Source organism: Mauremys reevesii, linkage group 7 (genome assembly GCF_016161935.1).
Source record: "Mauremys reevesii isolate NIE-2019 linkage group 7, ASM1616193v1, whole genome shotgun sequence".
Lineage (NCBI taxonomy): Eukaryota > Metazoa > Chordata > Testudines > Geoemydidae > Mauremys > Mauremys reevesii.
The window spans coordinates 21,910,234-21,927,201 of NC_052629.1; the positions used below are offsets into that span (position 1 = coordinate 21,910,234).

Here is a 16,968-nt window from a genome sequence, read left to right on the forward strand (position 1 = left end):
CGGCATGTGCATCCCGAGCGTACGGATGGCGATGCGACCGTCCTTCAGGGTCTGGATCCGAGAATCCGTCTTTTCGGAAAACAGACCCTGGGTGTCGAAGGGGAGGTCCTGGAGGGTATACTGCCCCTCCGGCGGCAGGGTGGAGGACTGCAGCCAGGAGATGCGCCTCATCGTCACGCCGGATGCCAAGGTCCGAGCCCCGGAGTCCGCGGCGTCGAGGGCGGCCGTGATAGAGGACCTGGAGGACTTCTTTCCCTCGTCCAACAAGGCCGAGAACTCCTGGCGGGATGTTGATGGCAGGAGCTCCGTGAACTTCGCCAGGGACGTCAGGATATCAAAGACGTACCTGGCGAGAAGGACCATGATGTTTGCAATCCGCATTTGTAAGCCCCCTGCGGAGTAGACCTTACGGCCGAGCAGGTCCATGCGTCGGGCGTCCTTGGACTTGGGCGCAGGGGCAGGTTGGCCGTGCCTCTCGCGGTCGTTGACGGATTGAACGACCAGGGAGTCCGGGGTTGGGTGGGAGTAGAGGTACTCATAGCCCGTTGGGGGGGCTGAGTACTTACGCTCGACCCCGCGTGCTGTGGGTTGAATGGAAGCGGGGGTCTGCCAGAGCGTAGTGGCGTTTTTTTGAATTGTCCGTACAAAGGGCAACGCCACTCGGACGGGAGCGTCCGCGCCCACCACATTGGTGATCGGGTCCTCGTCCTCTTGGACCTCCGCGACGGGGAGACCCATGGCCGTCGCCACTCGGCGAAGCAGGTCCTGGAAGGCCCGAAGGTCAATGGGCGGGGGTTCGTTGGCCGCAGCACCTGCCACCGCCTCGTCCGGCGAGGACGATGAAGATATGCCCTGCACAATTGGCTCCGGCGCCGGGGCTGTTGGTTGAGCCTCCGCTGAGTCGTGCGGTGTGGCTGATTGGCGGTCCGGAGGAGCGGAGGGCTCGTGCGGAGGAGAGGGAGGCGGCCGGCTAACTGTCGCCTCGGGGACCCTGGTCCCGGTGGTCACATCCCGCAGAGGAAATGGGATGCCCTGTGCCTCATGATGCGCCCAGGGGACCCAGTAGCCCCACTGTTCATGATGGAGTCCCTGCGGGGTCGGCAACCGGTGGGCGGTATCGTCCGCACCGGAGGCCACCGATGCTGGGCGGGATGGCCAAGGCGGTGCCGAGGCGCTGAGGGATTGAACCGCTGAAGACGGGAGTCCCTCCGCCGACGGCGCCGAGGGTCGATACGTGTATCGCCGGCGGGACGTCGATCGTGACCGTCGGCCACCGCGGTGCCGGGAGCTCGACCGGTGCCGGGAGCTCGACCGGGACCGGGATCTGCGGTGCCGGGAATGACTACGAGAGTCGCGGTGCCGTGAACGGTGCCGGGATGGAGACCTCCGGCGGTACCGACTGTACGGTGACCGGGACCTGGATCGGTGCCGGGAGTGCGACTGGTACCGAGATTGAGAGCGGTACTGGGACTCAGACCGGCGTCGGGATGGTGCTCGGTGCCGGGATGAGGAGCGGTGTTGAGATCCCGAACGACGGGACGGCGACCTGCGCCGGGACCGGGACCGGGACCGGGAGCGCCTTCCGTGCCGTTCGTCCAGAGATGGCGGCCGTGTCATTCTGGCCAGTTTTCCCACTGAGACGACAGCCCGCACCGGCGGTGCCGGGGGCCGGAGGCTCGGTGCCTCTATGAGCCGGATCAGCTCACGCGCGGAGGAGAATGTCTCCGGCGTCGATGGCAGCCTTGGCTCAACCACGGTCGGTGCCGGGGAGCGTGGCGATGCCGGACTCGACGGCGCTTGCGGTGCCGGAGTCGAGGGCCCAGGGCACGCTTTACGCACGGCCGCAGCCACTCTCGCGGCGTCCTCCGTGCGGGCCTTTGCCACTGCTTTCACCAGCTGTTGCTTGTGGGAAGGCGAAAGCGAGCGGTGCCGGGTCTTCTTAGCCGCCGGCTTAGGTACCGGGGCCGCGGTGCCGGAACGGCTCGGTGCCGCGGGTGCACTCTGCACCGATGAAGCCCTCGGTGCCGGCGCGGACGGTGCCGGGGGTTGGAGGGATGCCTCCATAAGGAGCTGTTTTAGGCGAATGTCTCGCTCCTTACGGGTCCGCGGCTTGAATGCTGAACAGATAGCACACTTGTCCGTGCGGTGTCCTTCGCCCAGGCAACGGAGGCAGGAGCCGTGAGGGTCACCAACCGGCATAGGCCTCTGGCACGCTGCGCAGGGCTTAAAGCCCGGTGCCTTGGGCATGAGCCCGCACCGGGGAAGGGAAGGGAGGAAATACCCCCCTTATCCTTACCTAAAATACTAACTAACTAACTACTGAACTAACTATACTAACACTAAACAAACTATGTACAACAAGAAGTAGCGAGAGCTAGGGTTGTGGAGGACAGAGAGCACTCCACAGTTCCAACTGGCCGTCACGGGCGGTAAGAAGGAACTGAGGAGCGGACGGGCCGGCTGAGGTATATAATGGGCGCCATAGCGGCGCCACTCCAGGGGGCGCCAGCCGGCCCGCCGGGGTTGCTAGGGTAAAAAGTTCCGAGATGCCGTGCACGCGCGGCGCGCACACCTAACTGGAATGCATAGGAGCAATCACTCGAAGAAGAACAGTAACATTTCTCGCATAAAGGATTCTTTGACACCTGGTGTCTTATAAATGGATTTACATAGGGTTGGCCAAATCAATGGAGCAATGCAAATTTACACCAGCTGGGGATCTGGCCCATTAATATACAAAATCCTTTCTTCTGTAACCTGAAACTTCCAGCAATGGTTCTATTAGCACACCTAAAATGCATGCATTCACCTTGGGGCTCTCCCTTTAGTGGGACTCAAAGGACACTGATCTCCACTCAGTCCTTTCCTATTTTATTTATACATTCTTTCAATGAAAACAAACGTTCCAGCCAAGAAAAATGTCCATCGTGTCCTCTAGGTGCCCTGGCAAAAATACAAGAAAAGAAAGATTCATTTGAAAATCATATTTATGACCTCCAGTTCATAGAGAAGCACCAGTTACAAATGATATGGCTCAATACTTCTCAATAGACTATATCTGAGGTTAAATTCTGCTCTCAGCTACAGGTGTGCAATGTTAGCAGTTTTAATGGGTGAAACCAGTGACAGAACTTAGACTCAGATAACGTGGATTAAATAATACTCGCCACAATACTCATTTTTTAATGAACTAGCAGAAGTACCTCAGAGTTAGGCACATTAAGAAATTAGTGGATGTCCAGGAGCACACTTCTGTGACTACTGATGAATAATAGTACTCAGAAGATGCCGAGTCCCATGTCTATTTATGTGTGTATGTTCATGTCACTTGTTTTCATGTGGTGTTAACACCAGGGAGCTGGAGGATTTTTCGTGATTGTATTAAAAAGAAAAAGTCACATCAACATTTGGGCCCAGGGAAGTTGATACTTTAATCTTTCATGGATAGGCTGCCACATGAGCTTTTTTTTTTTTTTTTTTTTTTTTGCACTCGATCAGTTGTTCTCTATAGACTAGTAACAAGAAATTTAAAAAACACACAGAAAATAGCAAACTGCTACCATATTGTCAAAAAAGGCTTTTTCTCTTAATGTGTACATATAACTAGAACATACTTTTAATGACGACAAATGTTAACTGTTAACAAATATCTTGTGGAATAAACTAGCTGATGACCCTTTTTTTTGCCAAGTTCTGCATCCAGCTTTTTTATGCCTCATTGTATAATAGCCAGCATGGTTAACAGGCCATGAAATGTTCCATTGTTGCCATATTAGATCATATATTTGGTACAAGAAAGAATGCATTTATCCAATCTATGGATTCGTCATGTTGAACTTCTGGATGGGCAAACAAACAAAATCAACCCACAGCTCTCTCATATTTATTCAAGTTCCAAACCACAGGGAGGGCACTTAAATTAAGTCATTTTTATGCATTTCTTGGGTTTGGAATTACTTGGAAAATTGGTCAAGGTTGCTTAAAGATGTTAAGTGAAATAGTGGACATAATTTTTACAGACTGGATTCTGAAGTTGTTAAGTCACTCACTGAACCATTGACACATACTTCACATTAGATAGCAGTGTGTTTTCAAAGTGATGTGCAAACATTAGATAATTAGTTCTGACAACAGTCCACTCTTTTCCAACCTCCTTAGGACCCTGATCCTGAAAGTACCAGCAAATGATTGTGTAGGGGCCAACCATTTTGTCAGGCGAGTGTAATTATTTCTTACATTTATTTAACAAAAAGAAAGAAGGAAGAAACTGCTACTAAAAATTAAAACTCTGTAAAGTAATGTAAAAGTTGAGTTATCTGTACCCAAGTTTTTACCTCAAGTTACTTCACTAAGAGTTAGCATCTTTGCATAGGCTAGTCTGGATACTGCCCAAATGGTTGTGGTTTATCCTGGGATCAATCTAGAGTAAACTAAAAGCATTTGTTTTCTGGAATGGCAGACTAGCCTTTACAGATGTTAACTACCTCTAGTCAATGGGAAGATAACTGAAGGTAAAGACTCTAGTGAAGAAACCTTAACCTCCATCTGACTGATGACTTTAGTTACTAGGTCAAAATGATCTCATAAGACTGAGTAAAAACATTAAAATTGAACCCTATAATTAAACAGGAGCTCAAGAGAGAAGAAAGCCCAAACTTCAATTTTTACCCTGTGACTAATAGAGGAGAAACTTGCTGTTAGCCACACAGACAGGATTCCATCAATTAACACTTTCCACCTGGACAATAATTTTAGCACTCAGAGTAGAATTATATGGCCTTTCCGCACCAACAAAAAGATGCTTCACTTGTCACTTCCAATGAATAGTCCTAGAGTACCAGCCTGTCACACAGCCCAATTCTTCATACTAGATAAAAATCGCACAAGTAGGGCCTTACCAAATTCACAGCCATGAACAAACGCATCACAGATTGTGAAATCTGGTTTTTTATGTGCTTTTACCCTATACTATATAGGTTTCATTGGGGAGACCAGCGTTTCTCAAATTGGGAGTCCTAACCCAAAAGGGAGTTGCAGGGGGGGTTACAAGGTTATTTTAGGAGGAGGTCATGGTATTGCTACCCTTACTTCTGCACTGCCTTCAGAGCTGGGTGGCCGGAGAGAGGCGCCTGTTCACCAAGCTCCCAGCTCTGAAGTCAGAGCCCTGCCAGCAGCTGCACAGAAGTAAGAGTAGCAATACCATACCATGCCACCCTTACTTCTGCACTGCTGCCTTCAGAGCTGGACGGCTGGAGAGTGGCAGCTGCTCACTGAGGGCCCAGCTCCGCAGGCAGCAGCACAGAAGTAAAGATGTCAATACTATACCATTCCATCCTTACTTCTGCGTTGCTGCTGGCGGTGGCTCTGCCTTTAGAGCTCAGCTCCCGGCCAGCAGCCACCGCTCTCCAGCTGCCCAGCTCTGAAGGCAGCACCGCTGAAAGCAGCAGTGCAGAAGTACGGGTAGCAGTACCACAACCCCCCTCCTACAATAACCCTGTGACCCCTCCACAACTCCTTTTTAGGTCCGGATTCCTACAATTATAACACCGTGAAATTTCAGATTTAAATAGCTGAAATCATGAAATTTACAATTTTTTAAAATCCTATGACCATGAAATTGACCAAAATGAACTGTGAATTTGGTAGGGCTCTACTCATAGGGATAAAGACTAAGGCCCACATCCTCTAAAAGGCACTTAACTCCCATTGATTTAAATGGGAGTTTGGCACGTAATGGCTTTGAGGGTCTGGACCTAAGTGCATCTCTGTCTCAGTAGCTGGACCTAGACCTTGTCTGTGGTGGGTTTTAACTGCTGGTGTAAATTTCAAATATCTACAAGGGACCAGTCCTCAGCCAGTTTAAATTGTGCTCTGCCAGGTTACATCATTAGAACTATGTTAATTCAGACCAGATGAAGATCTGGCCCATGATTTGAATTGTTGCAACTTATCTCTGTTTGAAGCCTGAATAAACTGCACCTGGACAATTCATGCCAGGCATATTTAATCCTAATTTAGCGCCAGGGCAAGGAGAGGGAAATGTAGCAATAAGGACCCACAGTTTTTAGGGAGACAGAATTACACTTTACTAAAAACCATTTAGTACGTGACACTGGTTTCTGAAGATGCTGTTCAGAAATAAATATAGCTGAAGAAGGCTACATATTTATACATGACACTAAGTGTATTTCCATTACCATCAGTACATCTCAGTTTCCACTTAAGGCCAGACTGTGGCCAGTCTCTCTCTGGGGGAGAAAGAAGCATACCTTTCCCCAGTTGTCACAACCACAATCCTTGCTCTCCTTTGGCCACTACAGCTAGCTGTACAAAGAAAAGAGTGCATGTTGCAACTCATTACAAGGCTGTACTAACCAACATGCAGTAACAAAAAAAAAAAAATATATGGAGATATACCTATCTCATGGAACTGGAAGGGACCCTGAAAAGTCATCAAGTCCAGCCCCCTGCCTTCACTAACAGGACCAAGTACTGATTTTGCCTGCACGTTCCTAAGTGGCCCCCTCAAGGATTGAGCTCACAACCCTGGCTTTAGTAGGCTAATACTCAAACCACTGAGCTTACCCCTACCCCTACCCCTACCCCTACCCCTACCCCATTAAGCTACCTGCATGCTTGTGGCACAATGTACCTAGTCCAAAATCCATTGAAGTCAATGGCAACACTCTCAGTGACTCCAGAAGGCTACAGTTTTGATCCAGCACCTCTGGTGCTGCTATTGGAGACTCAGTAGTGCCCCAAATAAAAGTTTCTGCCTAGCCAGCACAATGCAGACCTTAGTTCTTTTCATATTGGAGATTTCCTGTGATCAAGATCCCTTGTCATATGAGTTTTAGAGATATTGAATGTGACATGAACGATACACCTCAACGTATAATGTACATGTTTATATATGTTTGAATGTAAAACTTAAAAAAAATCCCAATATTTGAGGTAGGCTTCGGGTAAAAGGCAAAAACAGAATGAGAGAAAAATGGAAATAGAAAAAGGGATGAGAGCAAACAAGAGATCCCTTCAATATGAATACCAAGAAGAGAGTCAGACCTTCTGAGCAGAATTGGTTGTTGCAGGAGATAAAGCGCCAAGGAAAGCTTGCCCACGTAATGGAGCATGGCCTTGTAAGCATTCGGATATTTCAGACCTAAACAGAAAACACCCCTACGAATGGTATTTTCCAGCTTATGACGCCTTTCGCTGTGAAAAGCCAAGAACAAAATCATCCTGTCAGTCTGTAAGGGACACAGGCTCTAATAGTTAGACTCTCAGATGCAAGGCTTGGCAATAACAACAACAAGCTCTGGGTTTGTCAGAGATACACATATGCACATTGCTCCATTGCCCCTACAGGCTCTGAACTAGCAGAGGATTGAAAGTGACATACGGTCTGCTTGAAAAATAGATCTCACTGTTGTCAATTTGCATGTTACAATGAAGCCCTTTAGTACAAATGATACTGCCCAAAAGCATACCAATACTGAATAAAATGAAACCCTGGCAGGCTCCATGGACAATTTGCACTGGCAATTTGAGAAATGTTAGAAGCATAAGGGCCACTAGTGATAAAACTGTCAGGATTAGGAAATGTGAGATCTGAACCAGGCTGGTGAAGATCCAAATAAACTATTACAGGAATTCAGACTTTTTAAACAGAATTTCATGATCAATAGTGTGTCAACTCCAGCTGACAGTTTCAGCAGAAATTACAGATAAACATAACCCTGATTTGTTGCAGTCACTCACAGATCATTAGAGAGCTGCTGTCAGGGCAGTCTCAGTGCTGTGAGCAGGATGACAAGCAGTCTGAAATGTATGCAGTAGATCATTACTTAGAAGTTGCTCCTCATAGCTAGGGAGCAACATTTCCAACAACCATCAAGGAAAAAGGGAGATTAGAAATTTGGCAAAAACAAACAAATTGGATACCTCCCCTGCAGGCAGGGGGAATAGACAAGATCAACTGGAACAGAGCATTTTCAGGGCAGGGTCAGAAGGGGGATATCCTCAGCTGGTGTAAACTGGCACAGTTCCATCAAAGACAACAGAGCCACACCTATGTACACCAGTTACAGATCTTACACAGGGTGTCCAAAATATCTGTAGGAAAGTCAGTTTGGCCAACAGTCAAATGAGCACGTGGTTGTACAGAGTCCAAGCTTATCCCCCTCAACCTCAGCAACAGTTTCAAGATGACACTAAAAAGAGCTCTGAGGGTTACATGGGAATCAAGTAGGGCTCAATCAAAGGGAGTTTTTCTGTTGACTCCAAAAAGACTCCAGAGGGAGCAATATGACAAGAAAGTAAGTGTTTAATTTTGCAGGTTTACTAAGGATGAAATCCAGTCCTATGCTGAGGACCAACACAAAGGGTAAATTTCATCCAAAGGTATCAACAAAGATTTGAGAGAGAAGAGAATAAGTGATAAGATGTGAACGGGGGGGAAAAGTGGGAGAAGGACACGTTCAGTGACAACTGTAAGAAAGGCAGGAGACTGGGAATTTTAAGAACTAATAGTTATTGACTTAGAAGGTTTAGCATTGGAAATGGGAAGACACGAGGAAAGAGTCAAATCCAATAAGTGGCTCTTGACAGATGGTAGCCCCTTAAGAGAAGTTATAGTTTATGCCTATTCATCCATGATCTTAAACTCTCGGAGCCATTAACATTCATTGTATAAATATTTAGGCACTTAAACTCTCATAAACTGTCCATGTGAAGTACTACTATGCAAGCACAGAAACCATTATATATGGTTTAATATCTCAGATGTATAAATCTTTCCTTCTTCAAAATACCAAAATCAAGCAGGTTATATTATGAACCCTGCACAGCAAGTTTTCAGCCCAGATGCAACACAAGTAATTGAAGAAGCACTAGCCATGCCTTGATTCCACAAGCTCATATGCAGCGTTGTCCCCTGGGCCCACACAGAGACAAGGATTAGTTCTCACATCTGAGGGGTTTGTATGCTACCAGTTGACTGTGACCAGTTGATGTCTTCCTAGCTCACTATCTGGGGATGTCAGTTGACTAAAATAATGACCCCAGTTCATGCATGCACAATTACATAGAATATGCGTGTTCTCAAATCAAGTGGATCATGAAGCTCTATTTGTGGTAGGACTATGGCTCTGTCTTCACTAGGAAAATGATAACAGTTTGTTAATTAACATGGGTTAACCCATGTTAACTAACATGTTTGTAACTTTAGCGCCCTTGGGGCCAAGATGGAGTCTGCTCTGCAGGCAGCTCTGGCCAAGAGAAGGCACATGCAGGAAAGCAGCAGGAAAAAATCCCTTCCACCCCAGGGGCACCTGTTCCAAACCCCCGAGTGAACACACACACCCACAGGAAAAGTACAATGGATATAAGAAAGGGAGCTATTTATTTACAGAGGGATGAGAGGAGAAAACAAGGGGAAATATAGGAGGAGCAGTAAAACAGGGCTGCATCCAAGCTAAGGCCCCACGGACCCAGTGGTAGCACAGTCTGGAAGGGCAGACACTGAGCAATGTGTCTGCATACAGAGTTCAGGAGTCCTGAGCAAAGTTCCAGTCCAGTGGTGAGTCTCGGGTGCTCCTGGTCATCTTCGGCACCAGTGAACTTTTCCCAACAAACCCTCCGGTGCCCTCTTCTGCCGCTCTCTGCAAAGCCACACAGAGCGACCACCTCCCCACTTAACTATCTAGCAGCCTCCCTCCTTGTTCCCAATGCAGAGTCACAAGCCCCAGTACTCACAGCCCCATGCAGCCCTGGGCAGCTGTGATACTGGGTCCAGCTCCGGCCTGTCCTTCTCCGGCAATTCCTCCCTGGTACACGGCTCCTCCTGGCTCCTGTCCTGGGGTGTCCCCGATCAGCCGCCCTGTCCTTCCCAGGCTTCAGGCAGGTTCCCTGCTGCTTCCTTTGGGAGCAGGGGCGGCTCTAGTAATTTCGCCACCCGAAGCAGGGCGGCACACCACGGGGGGCGCGCTGGCGGTCGCCAGTCCCGCGGCTCCGGTGGACCTCCCGCAGACGTGCCAGCGGAGGGTCCGCTGGTCCCGCGGCTCCGGTGGAGCATCCGCAGGCGTGCCTGCGGGAGGTCCACCGGAGCCACGGGACCAGCGGATCCTCCGCAGGCACAGCTGCGGGAGGTCCACCGGAGCTGCCTGCCGCCCTCCTGGCGACAGGCAGAGCGCCCCCCCCGCGGCGTGCCGCCCCAAGCACACGCTTGGCGCGCTGGGGTCTGGAGCCGGCCCTGTTTGGGAGGGCCTGCAGGCTGCAGCCCTTCCCTTTCTCTCCCCCAGCTCCACAGAGCCCCCTGGCATTTCCCTCCTTTTTTCTCACTCTCCCGCTCCCCGCTAGGAAAAAGATTTAAAGGGGCCATGCTCTCTAAACCCCAAAGGGGTTACATGTTGATAAAGGTATGTTTTCTTATCACATTAGTTAACATGGGCTAACCCTTAGTTACCATACTGTTAATTTTCCTAGCAAAAACAAAGCCACAGTCCCAGCATAAATCTGCTGTGCATAAATTTAGGGACTAAACAAAAGCTAAATTTCAAATTGGAATAGTAGACACATGCAAACAGGTCTGTAGAAACAGGTACTTCTTTCATTGCTGTGCTATATATTTATGCAATTTAACAACTCTCTCTCTCTCTCATAAACTATACAATGTCAGCTACTAGTTAAAGCAGGGGACAGAGTCAGACCTCTGTGTCTGATTCCTGACTCTGTCACTAACTTACTGAGTGAACTGGGGACAAGATGACTCCAAATATTTCTGAGAAACTGGCATAACAAATCTAAGCCAATACTGTTAAACATTTTAAGCAAATATTTATTCAAATATTTAAATAAATTCTGTGTTCCCTTAGCATGAATATTCTAGATAGAAAATAAAGCTTTCACTAAGGAGGAAAAATAAAACAGATGTTAAGCCCGAAATGCCCAAATACTCATCTAAAGTGGATTATGACTCACATCTGACTAACAGTTCAGATTTCAAATTCTACACCAACATGCAATTCAAAATTCTTACTGTTGGTGGTTGCTTACAGAAATTATCCACTCAGATACCAGAAACAATACCACATGACCCAGGAAACTAACCAGCAAAGTACAAATATCCACTTTCAAATATTCATGTGGAACTGTCCTCCACTGAGTCTACAGACTCAGGATTAATAGCTGAATTCACACGTAATTTTTAATGATAAATCCATTTCTCCCAATTTATGTGCAGAAAATTCATAAACAGAGAAGCAAAGTGTTTTGAATAGATTACTTATTATAAAGTGTTTGCCCTTCCCTAAATAATTCTTACCAAATTCACTGGGGTGTTGTAAGGCTAAATTTTCAGTAAAGTGTTTGAAAATCCTCAACTGAACATATGCGAGTGTTTATTGTAAAATAAACAGGAACCAGGTGACTAGCCCATAGCAACAGGTTTAAGGGGGGGAAAAAACAGTTGAAGATTCCCTACATGCTGGAACAGGACCCAAAAGAAAGGCTATGGTGTGAATACTCTTTAGTCCTTGAGCTATTTATGCAGGTCTGCATTTTAAGTTGCTAGGGCAATTTCAATGAGGTGAGATTTCAAAGCAATCTCGAGTGTAACTGGTATCTCGTTGAAACACACAGCAAAATCCTTCATTCCGAAAAAAAAAAATAGAGAGACTTTAGAAAAAGGTCTCCCACGCTCCTTCATCCCCAAATAGGTGAGACTAGGTCTGATTTGTGCAATGTGCGGCTAGAGTTTGCCAAGGCAAAACTTGAAAGCAAAGACAGAACTTAGTAACCGATTAGATCAACTTTTGTATGGCGTGTGTCCCTCTGTCCCGGGGTCCTCTGCATCAGTAACGAGAATCGCCTGCCACATTGCCCCAGGCTGGGGGAGGAAGGGGCATGAGAGGCGTGAGGGCTAATGCAAGCTTGGGTACTTTGCGGCTGGAGAGCTGGCGCTGCAGCTAAGCAGGCAGCAGTCCTCCAGCCCGGCTCTCTGGGCTGCAGTGAACAGCCGACGCAGCGTGAACTAAGCTAACTCCCCCTTCCACGCAAACACAGCGGCACAACCAGAGCAAAAGAGGAGCTGGGGAACGCGGTGCGGCTGCTGCTCTCAGAGAGGAGCTGGATTTGCAGAGCAGACGGGACGGGATGGTAACTGGAAGAGGAGATTGCAGCCAGGAGAGGAGGGGGATTTTTTTTGGTGGGGGGGGGGAGAGAAATGCAAATATGCAGAAGCCCCAGGGTGGCAGGGAAATGCCAAGGGAAACTCTGCTTCTTTCTAACCGCGTCGGCGCGGGTGAAGGGGTCCAAACTTGGCCGTATCACATGCTGGCTTGTGCCCTGGAAATGTGTGTGTATGTGTATAAAAGCATCGTCAACTTACCTTGAGCCCTGGATGATGCTATAAAGAGCCAGCTTAGGCTCAGCAGCAGCATGAATCTCTGGGCTGGGGGGTGAGGAGGAGGGAAGCGCCGCTGCTCTGCATGGAGACGCTTTGACATCTTAGCCCAGACTGAAAGAGACAAACTTTCATCAGCTAGGTCTGGAGAATAGCACCATAATATACAGTTACAGAGAGGAGCGAGCTGGGACGCAGGATGTGAGAGATTTCCTGCATGCAGTTAACTCCCAAACCCCTCCTGCTCCTGCATGGGCTGCTGATGAGCTGGGCTTTGCTTTTATAAAAAAAAAAGTTGTTTGGGGTTTGGCTTTTTGCTTTTTTTTTTTGGCAAGAACTATCTGTTGACCGTTGCAATAAATGAGCACACTGTCCGTGTTGGCTAGCAGGAGGCACTGAAGATCGTTGGTGAAAGAAGGCAGGCCTGGGAAATCTGCCCCTTGCCAACATTTACCGTTCTCATTACAATGGAACAAATTATTGTCCTCCTGCCTCCCCTCACGGCGGCTCCGCGGGGTCCTACGGCCCTCCGCTCCCCTCCCGCCCTGCACACGGTAACAGTTCTCTGTTCAGGAGAGGTTACTCAGGCACGGTGGTGTGTTCCTGAAACGACACATCATCCCTATTCCCAGACCTGCCAAGTCTCCTGCAGTTGGAAGGAGACTCCCTCCTGTGGGATTAATTTTAAGGTTAGCTTTCAAGTCTCCCCCTCTTTTGCTGCCGTGACTGGTATATGTGTTAGAAGTTTCCCCCTCTAGTGATAAGTGATCCGGATGAAGCTTCTCCTCCCTGCTCACACGGAGGGTTGTATAGTGTTCTAGTGATTTCTGTTACACACAGGGTGATGGCTTAGTCGGAAAATCAACATGAACGTGTAATAAGAACAGAAATTCTTTATTGGTTTCATATCATTGTGGGTTATTTCTGATCCTTGGGGCTGCTACTTTTCAGTGTTTAAAAGTTTAATGAACAAAATAGGTTGTTTTTTAAAAAAATATCTTCCTCATTCACATTGTCAACAGTTATCTGGGAAACAAACAAACAAAAAAACCCAGACAGTAGTTTATGCCCATCAAACCCGCCACCAAAATACATATAAATGCAGCGATTGATGTCTCTCAGGGTTTCTCCCAGGGAAGGGAGAAAGAAAGGCCCCGATCCTGGAAACACAAAGCTGCCTGCATTTTACACACGTGGTTCTATTGAAATCAGGGGGAATACTCATAGGCATAAAGTAACTCATATGTGTGAGGCCCTAATTCTGCAATTTTTTCCACTCAAGATTCTTCTTGCATGGAACAATTTTCAGGATGAGAGCCTAAGCTTGGGCCTTTGCCAACAAAAAACAAAGACAAAACCACACTCACAAACCCCACAGAGCTGTGCAAATTTGAATTTGCAAATAGTGACTGTTCTAGTGCAGGGGTTCTTAACCTTCTGCTTTTGGAGGCCGGTTAGGGTGACCAGATGTCACAATTTTATAGGGACAGTCCTAATATTTGGGGCTTTTCTTACATAGACTCCTATTACCCCCCCCCCCCACACACACACACCCTCATCCTGATTTTTCACACTTGCTATCTGGTCACTAGGAGCCCCTCCCCCGCCCCGCCCCCAACATGCTATAAAAAGTCCAAGCCCCACTGTCCTATAACAACTGTTTTTCCACGTATAAAAGCCAGGGCCTGCGTTAGGAGGTAGCAAGCAGGGCAATTGCCTGGGGCCACAGGGAGCACCGCAAAGCTAAGTTGCTCAGGCTTCAGCTTCAGCCCCAGGTGGTGGGGCTCAGGGCTGCAGACTGCAGTACCACACACCGCAGCTTTGGCTTTCTGCCCTGGGCCCTGGTGAATCTAATGTCAGTCATGCTTTGCAGACCCCCTGAAACCTGCTCACAGCCTCCACCCCCCCCCCCACACAGGGGTCTCTGCACTCCTGGTTGAGAACCACTCTTCTAGTGGGTTTAAAGGCAGTAATTACACCTTGAAAGGTATCTTCGGATCACATATGGGTTTGAAAGATTTGTACAGTCTGACGTGAAATGGAATAATACAAGTCCTTTTAGCCGCCTACCTCTCCTCAGACTTAAGATATTCCGCACCTCCACCAAAAGGTGTCAAAACATGCGCAGAACTCCGTTTCTCTAATTTCTCAGAGTTTTGATTTGCATTTCTCACCCCCCACTAGAAAATTCTATGAATTGAGCTCTGTGAAGGACACACCGACAAGGAGAGTGTTTGAGAGGTGAGCAAGGATATGTTTCTGATAAAATTTCACCAAACGTTAATATGGTTTCATTTTGTCCATTTCTTTCTTTTGTGCAGGTGAAATCTGGATTAGTTTTAGATGCATTTAAAATGTATGTCTTTAATGGATACTTTATTCCAAGTTACACAGCTAGATAAACCCCTTTGGGCAGGGTCTCATTTTTGTGTACTGTACAGCACAAAGCACACTGAATGAGTTAAACCCAATAAGAGCAAAACAATTTTTTGAATTTGCAAGTTATCACAATCCAGAATAGCCAGATTGTGTCTGGAAGCTGCTATCCAAATGCAGGTCATCTCTAATGGAGAATGATTCATGTAGGGGTGTTTAAATGAAGTAGTAATTGGGAGAAAAAGTATCCTAAAACAAAGAAAACTTCTGAATGGAAAGAACTCATTCTTTACCCCACCTACGTACAACTATAGTTGTCAGGCAGGTGTTATTATTTTCCAGTATAACTTTAAATTGGTTTATGCTATGATTATTCCTTATCCCATGGATCTGTTTTTTAGAACAGTTAAGTGTCAGTGTAAGGTTGCCAATGCTCATTTTTATTGACCCAGATAATTTCAACTTTTTAATTTTAAAATCTAGTTAATGATGCCACTTTTTTTTTGAAGGGATGATTTATTGTATGTATCCCAATACCTTCAAAATGAAGGTTAAAAACAATAACCCCCTTGTGTCCAAAAAGCCAGAAGATTCTTCAGTAATGGCCCTTGGTAACACCCGACTAAGTCAGGAGAGGCTGTAGCTTTTCTGTCCTTTGAAGGTATATTTTCTTAAAACATAGGGTAAAAAATTAAAAAGCAACAAATGCTTTTAAACAGCTCCTCTTTATGCTCATGTAGACTCCTGGCAATGCATTTCAGTGTTGTGATTTGTATTTAATTAAGTATTCCCCAGTTGCCCTATTTTTTGTTCATTCACCAAGTGCGCGCGGAGGGGGGGGACGGGACCCTGTGGATTTGCTCCTCCCCCCCACCTCCATCCCCATCCCCTCCAAAGCACACAAGTGAGGAACTGAGAATACTATCATTCCTGTCCTACTACTTGGAATATATAATTCCGTTTATTTTCATGGGGTTTAAAGTGAATCAATTAACAGTTTTTATCACCAAGGAATCCAGAGTGCTTTGTTAACCATCTCAGGCTGGAGGACAGCAACAAACTCTCAAATTGCAGGACATACAATTTTGGCCAAAGATCTAGAACAAAAAACTGTCATTCATTAAAAACAAACTCATTACTGACCACGGAAAACAAAACAAACCTTGATTTCTTAGGTTTCAAAGTGGGTTTTAGCCCACAAAAGCTTATGTCCAAATAAATTTGTTAGTCTCTAAGGTGCCACAAGTACTCCTTGATTTCTTAAGGACTCATACTAAAAAACACCCACTTGCAATAAATTTTATGAAACTCAACTTATCTACCTTAGATGAATGAATGGGTGAGCAAGAGCAAATCAAACTGCTGCTGCGAGGCACCCTGGATATTTCAAAGGTAGGCCCTCGTCCTGCAGATTTTTCCATATAGGCAAATACCTGTCTAGTCATTTTTTTAATTTAAAAAAATCTTATCCATTTAAAAGTGTCAGTGTTTTTTCTTGTTTGCGTTCCTTTATCAATCATGTTTTGTTCTCTCACCCTGATTTTACTCTCTCACCCTTCCCCTTCCCCCCACCCATTTTTGCCCCACTTGCTTCCCAAAAAGTACCTTTACTTACTCTAGTGCAGGGGTATGCAACCTGGCACGCAAGCTGATTTTCAGTGGCACTCACACTGCCTGGGTCCTGGCCACCGGTCCGGCGGGGGGGCTCCGCATTTTAATTGAATTTTAAATGACGCTTCTTAAAAATTTTAAAAACTTTATTTACTTTACATACAACAATAGTTTAGTTATATATTATAGACTTATAGAAAGAGGCCTTCTAAAAACAATAAAATGTATTACCGGCACGCAAAACCTTAAATAAAAGTGAATAAATGAAGACTCGGCACATCACTTCTGAAAGGTTGCTGACCCCTGCTCTAGTGCTTCTAATACTTCTTATGTTTGGGACCCACACCTCCTTCTGTCTGGGGCACATGACATCCTGTGATGGTAGCAGCTCTTCAGGCAACTGCTGCTCATTCAGCCCCTTGGTTTTCTCCTCCTGATAGTTGGGCCACTACTTCTCTTGTGCTGTGAGATGGGGGAGGGGAGAAGAGGAGACAGAAGGTAGATAGCTGGTCTGCATGGAGTGTGGTAACAGGACACTAACCTGCATTAACACAATCACTAACTCACAACTGAACTGA

General features: G+C 46.8%; 1 protein-coding gene and 1 long non-coding RNA gene across 2 annotated transcripts in view; one reads left to right on the forward strand and one right to left on the reverse strand.

The window, feature by feature from the left end:
* The window catches only part of ADAM12 (ADAM metallopeptidase domain 12), a 320,435-nt gene that overhangs the window by 295,228 nt on the left and 8,239 nt on the right, over positions 1-16,968 (reverse strand). The window contains exon 2 of the mRNA XM_039546827.1: positions 12,389-12,517. Coding sequence (XP_039402761.1) covers positions 12,389-12,517 — 129 coding nt within the window. The remainder of the gene's footprint in view (positions 1-12,388; positions 12,518-16,968) is intronic.
* On the forward strand, positions 12,066-16,151 carry LOC120409201. The gene is made up of 3 exons (XR_005601194.1): positions 12,066-12,156; positions 14,588-14,644; positions 16,107-16,151. It is a non-coding gene; the product is annotated as an uncharacterized LOC120409201 (long non-coding RNA).